At 43.7% G+C, this 19,935-nt stretch overlaps 1 protein-coding gene across 1 annotated transcript in view; it reads left to right on the forward strand.

The window, feature by feature from the left end:
• MRPL3 (mitochondrial ribosomal protein L3) overlaps positions 1–19,935 on the forward strand; it is a 157,097-nt gene that overhangs the window by 13,091 nt on the left and 124,071 nt on the right. Inside the window, exon 3 of the mRNA XM_075316633.1 lies at positions 1,852–1,943. Coding sequence (XP_075172748.1) covers positions 1,852–1,943 — 92 coding nt within the window. The remainder of the gene's footprint in view (positions 1–1,851; positions 1,944–19,935) is intronic.

Below are 19,935 nucleotides of genomic sequence, written 5' to 3' on the forward strand. Positions count from 1 at the left end.
AGTATGATGCCACCTGAAGCTTCCCCGCACACAGTTTAATGATCCCTTATAATGCCACACAATATGTTGCTCTCTTTGTCCCCCTCCCACATGGTATGTTGCTCTGCGTCGTCCCCGCCACGTGGTATGTTGCTCTGCGTCGTTCCTCCGCCACGCGGTATGTTGCTCTGCGTCGTTCCTCCGCCACGCGTCGTTCCTCCGCCACGCGTCGTTCCTCCGCCACGCGGTATGTTGCGCTGTCCCCTCTCCCCCACACATAGTATGTTGCCCACAGTGTCCCACCCTCCTTCATTACAGCATCACATTTGCCCGCATCCTTCTCTGCTGAACTTGTGTCTGTTGCCAGTTACGTGACTTGACGCTCCTTGCAGGTCCCAGACTGAAAAGTGGAGTAAGCATCTGACAGCTCTGCTCCACCATTATATTCTGCTGTGAGTCCTGAGGACACAGATGGAGTTGGTCACCACATACCCCTGACCTCCTGGGGATGGCTCCACAAATTTAGGCCCATCTCTTTGGATGCAGAAAGATTGAAATGTACAGTTTAACAATATATTGTACAAATGATCAAACAGATTCACCTCCCTCTAGAAGAATTACTGAAAACTTTTAAAAAATAATTAAATGGAAAGAAAAAATATAAATAAATATACAATTTCAAATCATCTCCCTTTTCCCAAAACAGTAGTAAAAGATCTGAAAACTATATAAAAAGTCCACATTTATTATTTTATATATAACTGTCCAAATTCATAAAGTATTATCCCCCCCATATGCTGAACATTAAATAGAAACTGTAGCAATAAAAATAACTTGTAATGATTAAGGACCTCTTTGGTTTGAAACGCGTAATGACCACAGGACTTATTCCATGGAGTCTTCTATGTTTGTAATTGTTTGGAAATACGTTTTTGATGATCTTAACTTGGATGATTTTTTGCTGCCAGATACATCCACCTTTTTTTATTCCAAATTTCCTTCCATCAGAGTACCATCCAGACCTTTCCTCTTCCTGGAATTACTGCATATGGTGAGCTTATCTCGCCCCCCGCCCCCATTTTTTTGGGGTAGAGGACTATGGGAGTTCTCATCTTTTAAATAGACGGCTATGTGAGTGCTCATACTATAAATAGGGGAGTCTGTGGGGGCTCATACTGTATATAGGGGGTGTGTGGACTCATGCTGTATATAAGGAGTCTATGTGAAGGCTAATACTATATAGGGGACGTCAGTATGCTTAATTCTGCTCTACTCAGTGATACAATTATTATAAAATAATATATTAATATTGAGCAGAATCACTGATTATGCAGCTGCTCTGTAGAGATACAGCGGAATTGCGTATCATTACAAACACTTGCAGATCTCCTCTCACAGCAGTCAGTGTGGAGGGAGGTAAGAGCTGACAGCACTGTGAGATGAAATCTGCAAGTGTTTGTAATGATACATAACACAATTTACCGCAACAGAGATGAGAAATTAAAAAATCTAATTTTTCCTCAGCTCTGCAGCATCTAATCCATGATACAGCCAGTTTAACATGCTCAAACTGTTGGAAGGTCCTCTTTAAGAAACGTGTAATATACGGCCACCAAGGACTATTCTTGCAATCAACATGACATAGCAATTCCTTCATGGCTTAAATTTACTGACCATGTTTGTTTTTTTATGATCTTGTGAAAGCCAAGGTGTTAGGGGCAGTACAGGACCGTCTTCACTTCTGTCTTGGTACTCATCCCCAGGCCCTGCATTATGTCTGACACTGTGTCAATCAGTTTTTATCTCACCTCTCTGAGCCTATTGTGTGATTTGTGATTCGCACGTCCTAATATAACACCACTTGTATTACAGGCTCCAACAGGGTTGGTATAATAGCAGTTAAGCTAGGAATGATGCCAATATGGACCAAATCTGGGGAAAAGCATGCCGTCACCATGTTACAAGTAAGAGACATTTTCTTTGTTCATTTGCTGTTTTCTTTTAGTGTAATTTTCTTTTTTTATCTTTGTTTTGCTAGCCAAAAGTCTCGTGAAGGTAGCCCTCCTATTTAACTTTTTTTTTTTTTTTTCCATAAACCTGTGAATTTTTGTATGTAGTGTGCTGTGATTGTGTTAATATACTCACCGATCGCTGTCTTCTTCAGTATCCAGCACCCCTTTAGTCCTCTTTTGAGTAAAGTCACCGCTTTTCAGACTATCCAACTTGCTCATCCATGAACAGGAAGTTTCTTCTACAATGTAACCCCTATGGAGCCTTGTTCTGATAGGCTTACATTGTAAAAACCAAGAGTCTGCAGAGTGGTGACGTCGCTCTGGGGAGGATTGCGTATACCGTATTTTTCGGACTATAAGACGCACCCTGGTTTTAGAGGAGGAAAATAGGAAAATAAAACTTTAAGCAAAAAAATGTGGTCATGACACACTGTTATGGGGCGAGGATCTGCTGCTGACACTGTTATGGGGGGTAATGTCCCCAAATTCTCTACTAAGGTACCCCATCCTGGTAATGATCCTCCTGCCTTGTATATGATCCTGCTCATATATCCCCATCCTGCTCATATACCCCCATCCTATTGATATACCCTCCATCCATCCTGCTCATATACCCCCATCCTGTTCATATACTCCCATCCTGTTCATATACCCACCATCTATCCTGCTCATATACTCCCATCCTATTGATATACCCTCCATCCATCCTGCTCATATACCCTCCATCCATCCTGCTCATATACCCCCATCCTGTTCATATACTCCCATCCTGTTCATATACCCCCCCATCTATCCTGCTCATATACTCCCATCCTGTTCATATACCCCCATCCTGTTAGTATACACCCCATCCATCCTGCTCATATACTCCCATCCTGTTCATATACCCCCCATCCATCCTGCTCATATACTCCCATCCTGTTCATATACCTCCCCATCCTGTTCATATACCTCCCCATCCTGTTCATATACCTCCCCATCCTGTTCATATACCTCCCCATCCTGTTCATATACCTCCCCATCCTGTTCATATACCTCCCCATCCTGTTCATATACCTCCCCATCCTGTTCATATACCTCCCCATCCTGTTCATATACCTCACCATCCTGTTCATATACCTCACCATCCTGTTCATATACCTCACCATCCTGTTCATATACCCCCCATCCTGTTCATATACCCCCCATCCATCCTGCTCATATACTCCCATCCTGCTATATGCCCCCATCGTGCTCATATACCATCCTGGTATATGGCCTGTATCCTATAGCACAGAGAAAAAAAAACAAACAAACGTTTATACATACTTACCTTTTCCTCACTCCCTGCAGCACCGATCATCTTCCTCTCTGCACCACTGACCTGTGTGTGTGGAGCTGTTCCCCTGCAGCACGCGATGTCTTCCTGTCTGTGCCGATCAGCTGACCGGAACAGACAGGAAGACATCGCGTGCTGCAGGGGAACAGCTCCACACACGGGGACGGGTGAGTGCACTGATTCACTGCACCCCGCGCTGATGATGACGCGCGGGGGGCAGTGAATACAGCCGCACATGATCACTCCAGGCTGTAATTGCCAGGGGTGATCATGTGGACCGGCTCTTTACTATGCGCGTCCCCGCTCGTCCTCCCGCCCACCTGTCAGCGCCGGCTTCTGCGCTGAGAGATGGGCGGGAGGATGGGCGTGCATATGTAATGAGCAAGTCCACGTGGTCACAGCAGGCTGCTACAGCCTGCTCGTGCCCCTGATGACCCGCTCCACCGCAGCACCTCATTCCCCGCAGCCACAGTCAGACCATAAGACGCACCCCCAACTTTCCCCCAACATTTGGGGGAAAAAAAGTGCGTCTTATGGTCCGAAAAATACGGTATATAACACTATGTAATACAGTATGTAAGTGGCAAAAAACATAGTAAATAACATTTTGTGCAGTGTGTGAATTTGTTGTAAGAAATAGAATTGCCTTCATCAGATCCTCCTTCGCAGATGACCTCAAATCTGACCTGATAATTTTAAGGCTAGAGAACAACCTCTCTACAGTAACTTGGGTTGGAGGCAAAGCCGTAACCACACGGGCAACATCTCTAACAATTTCCGGGTATAAAGGAATTGCCTCATGCACAGTCAGTTTTGATGAACGGTTGAATTTTTCTATTTCTTTGACAGCAAGTGAAACATTTTGCTGAAATCTGGTCAATCTGCTGCTATAGGAGACGGAGTGAAATCTTTTTCCTTGCGGCAACGCTTTGCCTGCTCCATGTTATCCAAATACTTATCAAAGTTAAACTCCTCATCTGATGAGGATGAAGATATGGCAGCAGTAGCACTGTCAGGCCCCAAGTCCTCTTGCGCCTGGCAGTCCTGTAGCCACTCATCCTAACTGCTACCTCAGTCAGAGCTTCTTTTCCTTTAGTAAGCTGTTGATCATCAAGCAGTATACGATGACTTGGGTCCACATAAACAGCTGCCAGAAGAATTTTATTTTCCAATAGCTGTGTCTCTCTCCATTTCATTGAAGCAGAAATGCCATCTGCGATTAAGGCTATGTGTGCACGTAGCGTTCTGTCCCTGCAGAAATTTCTGCAGCGATTTGAACAGCACAGGTCCGCTTCAAATCGCTGCGGAAACACTGCGTACTGAAAAGCTGATTTCATGTGCTCTGGATGCAGCCCCTCCCATAGACAGAGCGGGGAATGCATCCAAAGCGCACAAAAGAAGTGACATGTCACTTCTTAGAACGCAGCACTTCGGCAGCAGCCGAAACGCTGCGTTCTAATACGCCACGTGGGCATGGATTAGGCACAGTCTTCATAAATTGTGCTGGGGACGCAGGACACATGCAGTTACGCTGCGGTGCAGAACGCAGCGTGACTGCATGAAAATACGCCACGTGGGCACATAGCCTTAAGCTCCTTTTTGGGACAGGCAAAATAGCAAGTTCTTCCACTCCCTTATGAACATGCCAGGAGTTAAGTCCTCAGCTTGTAATTTTTTAGTCATGGTAAATGGGTGAATAAGCAATTCCTTCAATTCAGCCACCTGTGTCCATTCACCTTCATTTAGGGTTACCTGAGGGTTCGCCATAAATTTGAAAACATTATGAGCTCAGAAACCTTTCAGGTGATGCGGTTTTCTAAAAGGCTGATCTGCTTTTGCAGCTAAAAAACGTATCCTCAAAAAACACAGCAAAAATGCTGTGTGTGAATGCAGCCTTAGATCCGGAATAGAACAGCCGTTTATAAGACATTTCATAACTTTCCCAAATTCCTATGAAAAAATATTCAGCACATTCTGCATTGCACTACTGTCCCCAATTTATTATATATGTTCGGAGTCGGTGCATTTTATACCGAATCCGACTTCACAGCCCTGGATATCTCTGAATTAAGACATCAGATTTCAAATATCAAGGTACCATTTTATTCTGTTTCCTCTGACCTCCATGTCCATGTAGACGGCTTAGGAGGGTTGATTCTATTGGCTAGTTCCCTTTAACTACGTTTTACACGGATAGTAAAGCACGGCTGCTTTCTTCCAGAAACTGCACCACATGTCTTGCTGCTTAGCCCCATTGAACTGAATGAGGCTGAAATGAAACACCACACACAATTTAAGGACAATGACACTTAAAAGGGTATTCCCATCTCCAAGACCGTATCCTAATATGTAGTTGGTGTAGTAATAATAATAATATTAACAAATCCCTCCAATTAGAAATGTAGTATAGTTCTTCTGGTATAGCCATGTCTCTTACCTCATGTGCAGGGCATTGCAGTAGCTTAGGGATCCATGGTTGCGACCACTACCAACTAACTGTCCCTATATGTGTAGCCGTAACTTTGGATACCTAACTAACTAGCTTTCACTATATGAGTGAATAACAGCATAGATACCTAAGCTGCAATGCCCTGCACATGATGTAAGAGACATGGCTGTATCAGGAGAACTATACTACATTTCTAATTGGAGGTACTTGCTAATATTATTATTACTACAACTACTATATATTGGGATAGGATCTTGGAGATGGGAATAACCCTTTAAGCATTCTAGTTTTTTTTTTTTTATCTTTTATTTCCCAAACCTGTGTAATCTAGTGTCAGTGTGTTATAATACTCACCTCGTGCATTGTCGCTGATGGCTCCTGACATTAAATTTCAACCATATTTGCTGGACAGGTTACTGAGGAGGGGGCAATGTTCAGAACACAACATCTAGAGTCTTTGGAATGCAGTCATCTCCTATATTCACTATATATTGGGACAGGATCCTGCTTGGCACCTAGAAGCCAGAAGTGTTGTGTCCTTTTGCTATTTAGCTCCCAAAATTAAACATGTTAGGGTATGTGCCCATGTTCAGGACTCACTGCGTCTTGGACACGGCAGGTCCTGACCGGGTGAGCCGCATGTCACCTCCACAGGAGAACGCAGCTGCTTGTGCCCATGATCAGGGTTCAGTTCGCTGAGGTCTCGCTTGTGCTCTCCCTACGGAGGACGCATGTGAATCCACAGCAAACAATTGACATGCTGCAGTCTGGAAAGACGCACCACAGGTCAGTGTTTACTGTGGAAAAAACAAGCATAGTGGGCACAGGATTTGTAGAAATCCCATCCACTGTGCTTGTACTGTACATTGCAGCGTTTTGGGCACAGCTGAAGCATGCTGCATCCAAAACGCTGCAAGCACTGAACGTGGGCACACAGCCTTAGGCCCCTTCACACGTCAGTGATTCTGGTACACATGTGCTTTTTTTTATACGTACCAGAATCACTGACCTACGCAGACACATTATAATTAATGGGTCTGCTCACACATCAGTGATTTTTCACTGAACGTGTCTCCGTGCATCGTACACACGTGTCCGTGATTCTGCACAGAGACAAGTCAGTTTTTTTTCTGGCATCACTGATGACCCGCGGACCACACTATGGTGTGATCCGTGAAACACGTACCAGAAAGACACTGACATATAAAATAATAAACATTTTCAACTCCCCTTTCCTGCGATTCGCTCTGCAGCCTCCGCTCTCGGCAGCTCCTGCCCGGCTTATGAATATTCATGAAAGCAGGAACAGCCGACCCGGAAGTAGCTGCAGAGAGCGGTGGGCGGGTGCTGCAGAGCCGAGGAGTTCAGCACCATGGACAGCAGGAGCGAAGGCAGGTGAGTAATGTTCATTTGCAATCACGGATTGCACATGGACAACCCACGTGTGCCATGAATCATGGAACATGGAGGGACATGTGCGTGTTTTACTCGTCAGTGAAGAACGTCAGTGTTTTTCACTGACGTGTGAAGGGGGCCTAAGAGTGTTGCTATGTGTATGGCATACCGTGGGAGGTCCTGTTTATTGTGTGATGAGTTGTACTTTTGAATGACCCTATTCATTTTACCGTATAATCCACTGAAAAGTGATGAAAAAAGAAATGCAACTCCAGTATTGGTTGTTTTTTGTTTTACTTTTATGACTTTTATTATGCAGTAAAAATATCCTGGCAACATGATTTTCTAGATCAGTATGTTTGTCGGAATTCCAAACTTAAGTTTTTTGTTTATTGTTTTTTTTTTATTTTATTCATTTTAATAGAAGATTTCAGAATTTTGTAACCCAAAAAAATATATATTTTGCACGTCAAGCTGTAATCTTTATTGGTGCAATTTTCTGCTGCATACAACATTTTCATCACTTTCTATTGCAGTTTTATGGGATAGTTCAGCTACTGCAAAAACAGCAATTCAGCATTTCCACTTAAGGCTATGTGTGCGCTAGAAAAGTGATTTTTCTCAAGAAAATTTCTTGAGAAACTTCTGGGAGTTGAAGATTACCGCACCTGCGGTAAGAAACCGCATCAAAACCGAGGGAAAAACGCATGCGGTTTTGCCGCGTTTTTGCCGCGGTTTTTCTGCAGGTTGGTCCCTGCGGGTTTTTTATGCTGAACTGCAATAAATAATATAGATAATAGATAGATAATCGATAGACAGAAAATGGATAGAGGGAAAGATGGATAGATGAATAGAAAGATATATAGATGAGAAAGACCTATGTAATGTCCCACCCCCATGCATATTCTTAGCTGGCACCCTTTAGTGACTTTCATGTGGCACTAAAGGGTGCTTAGCCTTGTATTTAGCCAAAAAATAAATAATTAAAAAAAAATGACGTGAGGTCCCCCCATCTTTTGTAGCCAGCTAGGTTAAAGCAGACGGCTGCAGCCTGCAGACCACAGCTGGCAGCTTCACGTTGGCTGGTAATCCAAAACAGAGGGCACCCCACGCTGTTATTTTACATTAAATAAATAATTTAAAACAAAAACCGTGGGGTCCCCCCAAATTGGATCACCAGCCAAGGTAAAGCGGACAGCTGGGGTCTGATATTCTCAGACTAGGGAGGTCCACTGTTATTGGACACTCCCCAGCCTAAAAACAGCAGGCTGCAGCCGCCCCAGAAGTGGCGCATCCATTAGATGTGCCAATCCTGGCGCTTCGCCCCAACTCCTCCCATTGCCCTGGTGCGGTGGCAAACGGGGTAATATATGGGGTTGATGCCAGATGTGTAATGTCACCTGGCATCAGGCCCTGGGGTTAGTGATGTCACGCATCTATCAGATACCCGACCTCACCAACCCAGTCAGTAAGAAATAAAAAATAGACAACAAAAAAGTTTTATTTGAAAAAACACTCCCCACATTCCCTCTTTCACCAATTTATTGACAAGAACAATCAAATCCGGGTCCGGCGTAATCCAATAAGGGGGTCCCATGGCGATCCATACCATAGTCAATGTCCCAGTCAATGAAGAACAGAATGTTCCCCATTGGCTGGGAGAGCAATGCAGTAACTTGAGCTCACATCAATAGGTCAGTCCAGGTCACTGCAGGGGATGCCGAGCGCTGCCATCAGGAGGTTAGATGAGATCATTACCTGCTGTGATGATCTCCTGCAGTCCTGCCATCAGCGCTGTCACTGCCTTCTATGCCTGGCACGTTCTCAGCAGTATCGCGAGAGCCTGTGACGTCACTGCTAGTGACAGTCTCGGGCCACTGGCATAGACGGCAGTGACAGCGGTGACGTCAGGAGGCAGGAGATTGTCACCGCAGGTGGCTGCATGCACTGCAGGGTGACAAGCTGCTGACACTGCGGGCAGACACTGACACACTGCTGTGCAGGCAGCCGCGGGGCTGGAGCGGGACACAGACTGCACGGGCACCTGGAGGTCACACGGAAGTGCTTCTGTGCGGGGTCCAGGGAGTGTGACGTCTGTGTTTACTCTGCTCCGCTTCCTCTTCTGTCATAATGACATCACTTCCTGCAAAATCGCAGGCAGTGATGAGCATTACTGCAGGTAAATCGCGGCTATACCGAGGGTATACCGCACATCATTTGCTACCTGCAGTATACCCCCGGTATTTCGCGATTACATTACAGTGGAGTGAAATACCGCAGGTGCCTGCGGAAAAGAAGTGACATGCACATTTTCTCAAGAAATTTTCTCAAGAAAATCTTCAGAAAGAATTTTCTTGAGAAAAAAACACACTGTGCGCACAGCTATTTTTTTTCCCATAGGTTTGGTGGGAAATGTCTGCAGAAAGATCACAAGCATTTCTCAAGAAATTTCCACAGCAAAACTGCGGGTAAAAACGCCTAGTGCGCACAGGGCCTAAAGGAGTTTTCCCACAAACATAGTTCATGTTTGTCAATAGATCCTGGAATAATAATAAGTGCCACAATTGAATGTGTTTATCTCAGCAGGAACATTTTATATAATCTTATAAATACAGTGGTACCTTACTTAACGAGAACAATCCGTTCTGGGAGTGTGCTTGTTAAACAAGGTACTAGTTCAGCAAAGCAAGATTTCCCATAGGAAATCACTGCAATGCTGACGATTCGTTCCACAACGAGTTAAATGTCCCATCCTGGTCCCCTATTCTGTCATTCCACACATGCACAAACACACACAAACTCACACAAACACACACACATATTATGCTCACCTTACCTTCCGCCCACCGCCGGTCTCCTGGGACTTGCTGTTCACCAGTACGGGGCCGGGCCGTGTATCGCGTTTCCATAACGACGAGGCAGGAACTTCCCTGCTAGAGCGCTGACGTCAAGGCAGAGCTGCTTGCCTCTGATTGGCCAGCGCTCTGCCATTCAGCAGCGGTGACAGGAAGTTCCTCCCTCGTCGCTATGGAGGCAGAATCACAGCGCGGAGCGGCGAACTACAGCACCCAGGAGGCCGGCGATGAAACGTAAGGTACACTATGTTGTATGCTCACCTTACCTTCCGTTCCATCGCCGGCCTCCTGGGTCTTGTAGTTCGCCGCGAGGACGTCGCGATGTACCCGGGAACTACAAGATCCATGAGACCGCCGGTGGAACGGAATGTAAGGTGAGCATTATACTATATGTGCGTGCATGCGTGTGTGTTTGTGTGTGTTTGTGCTGTGAGGTAGCACGGTCGGCTGCGCAGCAGAAGACACGGGATCCAGGCATTAAGGTTCACAGCACACGGTTTTAATGTCCAAACAAAAGTCCATAACACAATACATGTGCCTCTCCAGCAGAAAACTCAGGGAGTTCTGTTCACTCCCCCACACCCGGCACACCTGCCCTTGTTCCTGATTCTATTTAACCCTTCCTTCAGCCTGTAGGGAAACAGCATTAACCCTAGAGTGGATTTACTTTCTATCATGGAGTGAGCACAACCGGGGCGAGACATACCGGCCGTCATAGATAACCCCGGTCACAGTCTCACAGTGCGTACATGTGTGTGCTTGTGTGGACTGCACGTGCGGGTCAGAGCGTGGTGGATGGACGAAACCGGAACTGTGTGCGGTGAGAATTTCGCTCGTACAGCAAAGCTTTCTCGTAAAGTGGGTTACAAATTTACAGAAAGCTTTGCTTGTATAGCGAAATTCTCGTTATGTGGGTTACTCGTTAGGCGAGGTACCACTGTATGTCCCTGCTCTGTACTGTGTAATGGCTGTGTCTGACCGTACAGGGACATGATACCTGACTGTAAATGGTCTAATCATATCACATCTCCTGGGCTGAGGAAGAAATAAAAAGTAATCAAACATTACAGCACAGGATCACAAATTATTCTTTCCTTGAGGTAAAACATTTTTTTTTAACAGGCAGAGAAATGTTTTACCTCACAAAAAGAATCAGCTGTGATCCCATGCTGTTCAGTCTGTATACGCTTTTGCTTTCTTCCCTGCTCAGGAGATGTGGTATTATCAGACCATGTCCCTGTACGATCAGACACGGCCATAACACAGTACATAGCCAGGACACATATATCAGATTATCTCCTATAGCCTCAGCCCCCTGATGAAGCCAGTCATGGTGAAACATGTCGGCGAGGCTATTAGCTATTAGGTAGTTTTTAACAGGCAGTGTAGGTGATAGCCAGCCATACTACGTTAGGAATTATCCAGAGCAGTATCAGTCCGCGGCCTCACTCATCTAATACGGAATTGGCCTCCCACCTGACATTTTTAATGTTTGTCCAATTATATAATTTAATAAAGTTGATTTGATTAGGTCTTTAGTTAGGGTACCTCTTGTTGCCCTTTGGGCAAAGAGTGTTTACATATATAAGATTATCTCAGCACAGGGACATTTTTTTTTTATTTTTTAATCATATACAATTGTAGAAACTTTTATTATTCCAAGATTGATTCAAATTAATTTTAAAATTAACTTTGTTCATAGGAAAACCCCTTTAGCCTTTGGATGTGTAATGTACTGTTTAAATAATTTTACATCTTGATAGATTAGACTTTTATGGACATAAAGATATCGAATGTGTTTATTTTTTTTTTTAACTTTGAGATGGTAAGTGAAGGAAGAAAGGAGTTAACACCGCTCTGCCAAATTGAATGAAGCTGGAGATTGATTACTAAATTACAGTGATTTTATTTTTCTACGCGTTTCGGAGTCACAGCTCCTTCTTCAGGAGTTATCACTGAACACTGATTTTTCCTGAAGAAGGAGCTGTGGCTCCAAAACGCGTAGAAAAATAAAATCACTGTAATTTCTTCATCAACCTCCAGCTTCATTCAATTCGGCAGAGCGGTGTTCACCCCTTTCTTCACTTACCATCTCATCACCAACGGGGACAGCAGCAGTCTCTATTGACATTGCAAGTCTTCTATAGTAGTTGTGGCTTTTTACAACTACCTCAGCTGAGCAATTCCCTGCTTTTCTACTTATCCGGTCCTTTAAGACCCATGGTTTGCGCCTTTTGTATATCCAGCCTCTGTACTTTTTATTTTTTTAAATTTGAAAAGGTGGGTGAACTTTATATTTTTACTACACATTTCTTCTCATTTTATCCCCTTAGGGGACCTGAATTTGTGATAATTTGATAGCGTATACTATATAGTTTAGTACTACTATTGGAGTATGTAGGTAAATTGAAGTTCTCCTAAGAAGCCCAGTCATAGGCTGGAGAAGGACCAATATGGCAGCCATGGAGCCTTCAGCAGGCTAATGACTGCCATTATGACCCATATGCTCCCCTGGGGGTTAATGGACACCAGTGCATGTATCGGCGACTCTGCAATTTAAGTGACACTTTTAGTGAATAACACAAGCACATAAATGGCTAAACAGCAGCTATTAGAGCGAGCTAGCTACAATCTCTGCTGTTACAGGCAGATGCCAGCTGTATAACACCGCTGGAATCTAATGAGGTACGGTGCGTTCCTGATCCCACTCCATACATCCCCTGTACAGGTATGGTTTAAATTTACATTATATGGTCACAAAGCAGTTAAAGAGACTCTGTTACCAGGTCTTTGCTACATCTCCAGTCCTCTCCATATCCAATCTCTTAAAATGCTGATGTCATGATTGACAGCGACTTAAAGGGAATCTGTCATCAGGTTTTTGCTCTCTCATCTGAGATCGGCATAATGTAGAGACAGAGACCCTGATTCCAGCGAAGTGTCACTTACTGAGCTGTTTGCTGTCATTTTGATAAAATCAGTGTTTTCTCTGCTGCAGATCCAGCAGTTATACAGAGCTCACGAATATGCTGGACTACCTGGCAGCACGCAAGTTGTCCTGTAATGATGACCTACTGCTGAATAACCAGTGATTTTATCAAAACTACACTAAGCAGCCCAGTAAGTGACACATCGCTGGAATCAGGGTCTCTTTTCCTTCATTATGCTGCTCTCAGATTAGGTGGCAATAACCTGGTGACAGATTCCCTTTAATAACATTGTTGGCATCTGATTTCCTTGTTTCCGTTTTATAATTTTTTTAACTCTTTAGTAGAAAAATGATCAGTTCCTGCTTTGAAACCCCCTTGTTTCATGGTAGTAATGATCTAAAGTGCAAGGGAGATGAAGGGGATAAGGCAGGCCCAAACATTAATGTTACTGATCCTATAGTTGTAGAATTGTATTTGTCATCACTGTGGTGCCCGTCCGGGGGAGTAATCTGAGTATTCGCAGTTGGAGTGCAGTAATCAGAGGCTCAATCGTTCCTTTCATTTTTCCTGACAATGCTGACCGCGTGGACGGCTGCGGATGTGGATGAAGGATTACAACGTTCATCACAACAGAACGACGACAAAACTAAAGTTTTCCAAAAGTCAGCCCTGATTAACAGTGACACTTTTTATTTGTTTACTGTGAAATGAAGAACCTGCTTTCCATGCTCTGCTCCCGAGACATCTCCTGCTGGAATGATTGGCAGGTTCCCAGTGAATGCGGCTGCACACGGGTTCTGGGAAATAGAAGTGTGAAATCTTCTATTGTTACCCCGACTCATATTTTATTCCTGTTTTAATCCAGAGATACTGTATCTGTAATCGTGCTTTGTCACATTTGGTTAAATCCAAAAGGAAATTATGTCGGGGAGAATGATTTAAAGCAACAGTGCCACCTACCTGTATGATTATATTGGTACAAAATCCCAAGGCAAAGGAAGTCGCAAGTCCACAAAATTTAGCCTTGAATTGTGAACCTTATTGTTGTACATTAGGGAATTGCATTACTATAAGGTCTCTGTTTCTGGGATGATTCTGGTAATAGAGAGCAATTGCCAGAAAATCTAATCATCTGCTGTTGCTTTCCTGTTATTTCTACAGCTTCGGTGGTCTGTCATCGTAGAAAGCGACTGGCATAGTGTGGGGTTGGATAACGCAGCAGCCCTTCTGCTCTCCCCATGTGTAGTAGTATATACAAGCTCAATAAACAATGCCTGCATTCTGCCGAGGGCACTGGAGACACCAGACATGGGTTGTTTTCCTCTTGATTATTCTCATTTCTCCCAATGCAGTTCCATAATACTTCATACACCTTATATTTGTATTGTACAAGGTTGCAGGGCTGTAGAACTAAAGGGAATATTTTAGCAGGTTTGGGCTATTTACTTTGATAGTTGCATACTATATGGCCTGGTTGAGGAGAGCAACTTCCAACCTGCGGACAATAAACAATGATCTTTTCAATCTTTCCACACACCCCACACCCACCCCCCCAGAAGGCCCTTTTATTGCTTTTCACACTGCAAGTATGCGCACTCCATGTTCACTATTGAATTCTGTGCCTCATAGACTAGGTTCACATTTCCGTTGTTTTAAATCCGTCAGGAACTTTAGATGTCAACTGACGGAACGGATGTGTTTTTCACAGGATTCCTTTCACAGGAATCCTGTGAAAAAACGGATCCGTCGCGTCAGTTACATCCGCCATGCGTCCGTTTTTTGACGGATCAGTCATGATCCGTTTGTGTTTGGGATAGCCCAGTGGGAGTGCCAGACATGCTGGGCATGCTCAGTAGAGCATGATGGAATCCAGCGCTGGATTCCGTTGTAAGACGGATTACGACGGAATCCAGCACCATAGACATCCATTACAAGCTTGACGGATTCCTGCGCGGTGCGTTAATTTTGACACATTCTGCGTAGCTCCCGCCCGACGTTCAGTCAAAAAACGACTGACCGCAACGCAGCGGATGCAACACAAGGCCATCAGTCGCAATCCGCCACTAATACAAGTCTATGGGACACAACGAAATCCGCTAAACAAATGCTGTTGTTTACCAGAGCCGCGGATTGTGACTGATACATTTTAACGGAAATGTGAACCTATCCATACATGGAAGGATTATGTCTTGATACTGGTCAGTATCTCCTATATGATGTATACACACGTGGTCAAAATTGTTAGTACCCCTTGTTTAATGAAAGAAAAACCCACAATGGCCAGAGTAATAACTTGAATCTGATAAAAGTAATAATAAATAAAAAAAAATAATCTATGAAAATGAACAAATGAAAGTCAGACATTGCTTTCTAGCCATGCTTCCATAGAATTAAAAAAAAAAACAAAAAACAAATAAAACTCATTAAACAGGCCTGGACAGAAATGATGGTACACCTGAAAATGTGACAAAAGGGACATGATAAAACAAGGTGTATCCACTAATTAGCATCACAGGTGTCTACAATCTTGTAATCAGTCAGTGGGCCTGTATATATAGCTACAGATACTCACTGTGCTGTTTGGTGACATGGTGTGTACCACACTCAACATGGATCAGAGGAAGCGAAGGAAAGAGTTGTCTCAGGAGATTAGAAAGAAAATTATAGTCATGAATGTTAAAGGTTATAAGAATTTCTCTAAGGAGCTTGATGTTCCTGTGACTACAGTTGTACATATTATTCAGAAATGTAAGATCCTTGGAACTGTAGCCAGCTTCCCTGTCCGTGGCCGCAGGCGATAAATTGATGATAATTCAAAGAGATTGATAATACGAATGGTAACAAAAGAGCCCAGAAAATCTTCTAAAGAGATTAAAGGTGAACTTCATGCTGAAGGAACATCAGTGTCAGATCGCACCATCCATCGTTTGAGCCAAAGTGGACTTCATGAGACACGACCAAGGAGGACATGATCAGGCTGTAGTTGCCAGGGGTGATCCCAGCCGGCTGTTTAATATGCTCGCACCCCCCCGCCTATCATTCCACCCACCTGTCAGCGCTGGCTTCAGCGCTGAGAGATGATGGGCGGGATGATGGGCGTGCATATGTAATGAGCGGGCCCACGTGATGACGGCAGGCGCTGCCACAGCCTGCTCGTGCCGCCGATGACCTGCTCCACCACAGCACCCTCATTCCCGGCCGCAGCCCTATATTCAGACCATAAGACGCACCCCCTACTTTCCCCCAACATTTGGGGGGAAAAAAGTGCGTCTTGGGGTCCGAAAAATACGGTGATATGTGTATACACCAGCCTCTGTGTTTCCTGTGTGATTTTATACAGCAATGCGTGTCTCCTATGGGATTTATATAAAGCGTATAGCAGTCTGCGTCTTCTGTGTGGTGCGTTTACACCAGCCCCTATGCAGTCTCGATGTCTCCTATGTTATCTATATACTATAGTCTGAACAAGAAAGAAAAGGGTATACCAAACGCGGGATCACCACAGTATTAAACAATCAATATTGAATTTTATTACAATTTTAGAAAACCAAAACACGAGACAGAAGGTCTCCACACTGAAAATGCTAGAAGACACACAATGACACAGAATAAAAACATTTAAAAAGCCATAGGCATAACAAACATGTCCGCCAGGAACCAATTAAATGATGATGTATGGATATAATTATAACAAGGACACTCCAATCACTATTGCACAGGGCCCGTATCCGGCATAAGAGGGTAGACACAACAGAATACACTGTTAGGTATATATGTTGACAGATGATACGTTGTTATACAGAACACCAGAGATTATACACATGTGCTAAATAATGTATGGTTAGACAACATGTAGTAGGTTGTCAAAAGAAGCACTTTGCGCAGATATGGAGATCTCCAGTCATATATTAAACAATATGGGTTCTTATTACAGTCTATAAAGGTACAGTAAACACAATACTGTTTAAATAATACTATATGACAAGTTATGAGACAGAGACGCTTGAGTTGCAGGTCTGTAAAGAATATCCACTAAGTACGTGAAATAGTGTAGATCCAAATGGATGAGTCTAGCAATAAACTACGTCCCTATCAACACACAGTAACTCCATAGCCACAATACCTTTACAGAAGATGTATCCTAAAGAGAACGCCCATATAGTGCAAAATGGCATCAGATCAATAATTCTGTTTAGTCAGTATACCCATATTATACCACCACAGGTAGCCAGAATCTCAGATGCTACAAGCCACCAAAAGGATGTATAGGGTAAATAATTGCAGCAACCAGGTTACAAGCAGTATGAAAACGGACCCACATCCATTATCCCAAAAATGAATGAATAGCAACCAAGCTAGTGGGATGGATGAGAGGAGTGACCAAAAAAGGGGTTCCTTGCCTGGACACCCCACGCGTATCGCCACGTATCTCGTGGCTTCCTCAGGGGAAAAGACGGCAATATGATATGGCCAAGTGTGTCCTATTTAAAGAGGTATAATTAGTGCTTACCCGCAGCTGCATGATTTTCATGCTGGAGGTAAAATTCCGATGGCGGCCGCCATCTTGCCTGGTCACGTGATATGGAGAGCGTCCTCCCCTATCCTCTAGTGCGCATGCGCGAGTAAAAAAACCGCTCAGATACACACATAATATATCAAGGAGCGGCGCTTCTCCTTGCTGTATAGCGGCGAAATTCATAGATTAAGAGTTATTGTTATAATTGCGAACGCATCACAATATGCTAATACTACATCTATGTTATGCGCATGCGCCATTTAGACACAGGGGTAATGAAAGGAGGAGTGTTTAACCCTTTTGCAGACAGAGCGATATTAAAAATACCTACAGATTTATATTGGTATTTAGAAAGAAGAATATTCAAAGAGCGCACACTATAATGACATGAAGACACATCCATTTGAAGAATTCATCATATATTATATCAAAAAATACACATGGAAGGAGGAGGCACGTCCATAAGCAATGGTGTATCCTCCCCTAGACAATACAATACGCCATTAACCATGGGGCTGGGTAGTGTCAGCAGACAGGGTTATATAGTGCTTACAAGGAGTAGATCACTGGGTGATAAACAATATCGTCCAGGGGCCCAAAGGGAGTTAGGAGAATCACATAGAGTGAAACCAAATAGTGCCAGCAGAAAAAGTTATATAGTTCTTACAGGAAACAGATCGTCCAATATCAGACGGATCTAAAAGATCCAGCGTAGGGAAAGTCATTATATATCGAACGGTGGCATATATATCACTCACCATCAGGGGGGGACCGAGAAAAAGTTTCTTACATAGGCACCCCCAGATAGTAAATAGCAATATGCCACAATTCTAAGCCCAGATACACACGTACCAACCACGGTATGACGTGAATCCACATGGATACTCATAAACTATGGTATGTTGCCAGAGCATATATTTATATTACTTGGTGTACGGTCGAATTATTACTATACCAATTATGCACATAAGGACTCATGGATACCCATTGGTGGTAAATCGCATTCCAACCCATAATGGCATCTCCAAGGATACCATAAGATATATGTGCTAAAATACACAAGTCAAAGGTTTAAAGCGACATCTGGATTAAGACGGCACAGGAGTTACGCGGATATATGATATCACCCTGAGACACAGGGAAAGTTGGTAAAGTCTCATATAGTTAACCTAAGTAATACCAGCAGATCGAATTGCCATAAACTAGATTATATTATGGTTATTATGCATTGGCATATACTAACAATATAAACAGGTGGAATAAGATGCAGCCAGAGCAGATATAGTGGGGAGCCTGCTCCTTGCCCCATACATGTGGGGCAAGAGAAAGCCCACGCTGGCATTGTAAATAGCCAAGAACCAAAACTAGGATGCTCCCCACAGCCAAGATAGCATATTCATGTCCCAAATGTCCTCATGGTACAACATCCATTCCTCCACATGCCCATCAGTCCTTGGTATATTTATTCAAGATGGGATCTCCGATTTTCAGCAACGACATCTCTTATCAGGTAGAGAAGGGGTCCTCCAAACTTCTTTGCGATTCACTGTTCCGTGTTCTCTTCTTGTCCTCTTCTCACCTTCCCCATTCATGATCTTCTAGATGGAGGAAAGACAAGTCGGCTTTAGAAGAGAGTGATGGGATTCATCAAATAACATTATAAAAGCCCGTATAGAGTAACTCCTCATTGAGGCCATGTGGAGCTAGACTATTGAGTGTATAAATCCACCTTGATTCTTTTTTCAATAGCTCTCTAGTGGCATTCCCACCTCTAATGTTCTGCTTAATTGAGTCCACAATGAGTACTTTAACTGTGGTATAACGCCCTTTATGGTGCGTAAGAAAGTGAGAGGCCACTGAAGTAAGCAGCTTACCCTTTTTCCGATCAGTTTCTGCTGTATTGATATTAGAAAAATGTTGTTGTATCCTTCTCCTCACCTCCTGTGTAGTTTCACCGACATAAATTTTTGGGCAATCACAGACCAGGATGTAGATGGCATTTTTCGTGCGACAGTTGTAATACGATCCACAAGTGATTCGTCTAGGAAAGATCGATAAGGAGATGGAGTCACTACCCAACATGTATGGACAAACTGTACATGACCCACAAGGGAATGTACCCTTAAGTCTTATACCCGTTCCCAAACTCTGAGTTGGTCTTAAAAAATGGCTCTTTGAAAGGATGCCCCTCAGATTTTGGGCTCGTCTTGCTACCAAATTAGGCTTGTCTCCAATGAAAGGTGTTAATTTTTTGTCACTCAGTAGTATGTCCCAATTGTCTTGTAAGAGTCCATATAGATCTTGCTATTGATTATGGAAAGGGGTAATAATACTCACTGTAGTTCGCTTACTTCGTGGTTTTGGTTGTAGCAAAGTATGTCTTGTCATTGTTCTGCAAGCCTGTAGAGCCCCGGAGACCACTTGTTTTGGATAGCCTCTTTTGCGGAATCTGTTGGTCAGATCAAAAGCATGTGTTTCAAA

The sequence above is a fragment of the Anomaloglossus baeobatrachus genome, chromosome 6 (assembly GCF_048569485.1).
Source record: "Anomaloglossus baeobatrachus isolate aAnoBae1 chromosome 6, aAnoBae1.hap1, whole genome shotgun sequence".
Lineage (NCBI taxonomy): Eukaryota > Metazoa > Chordata > Amphibia > Anura > Aromobatidae > Anomaloglossus > Anomaloglossus baeobatrachus.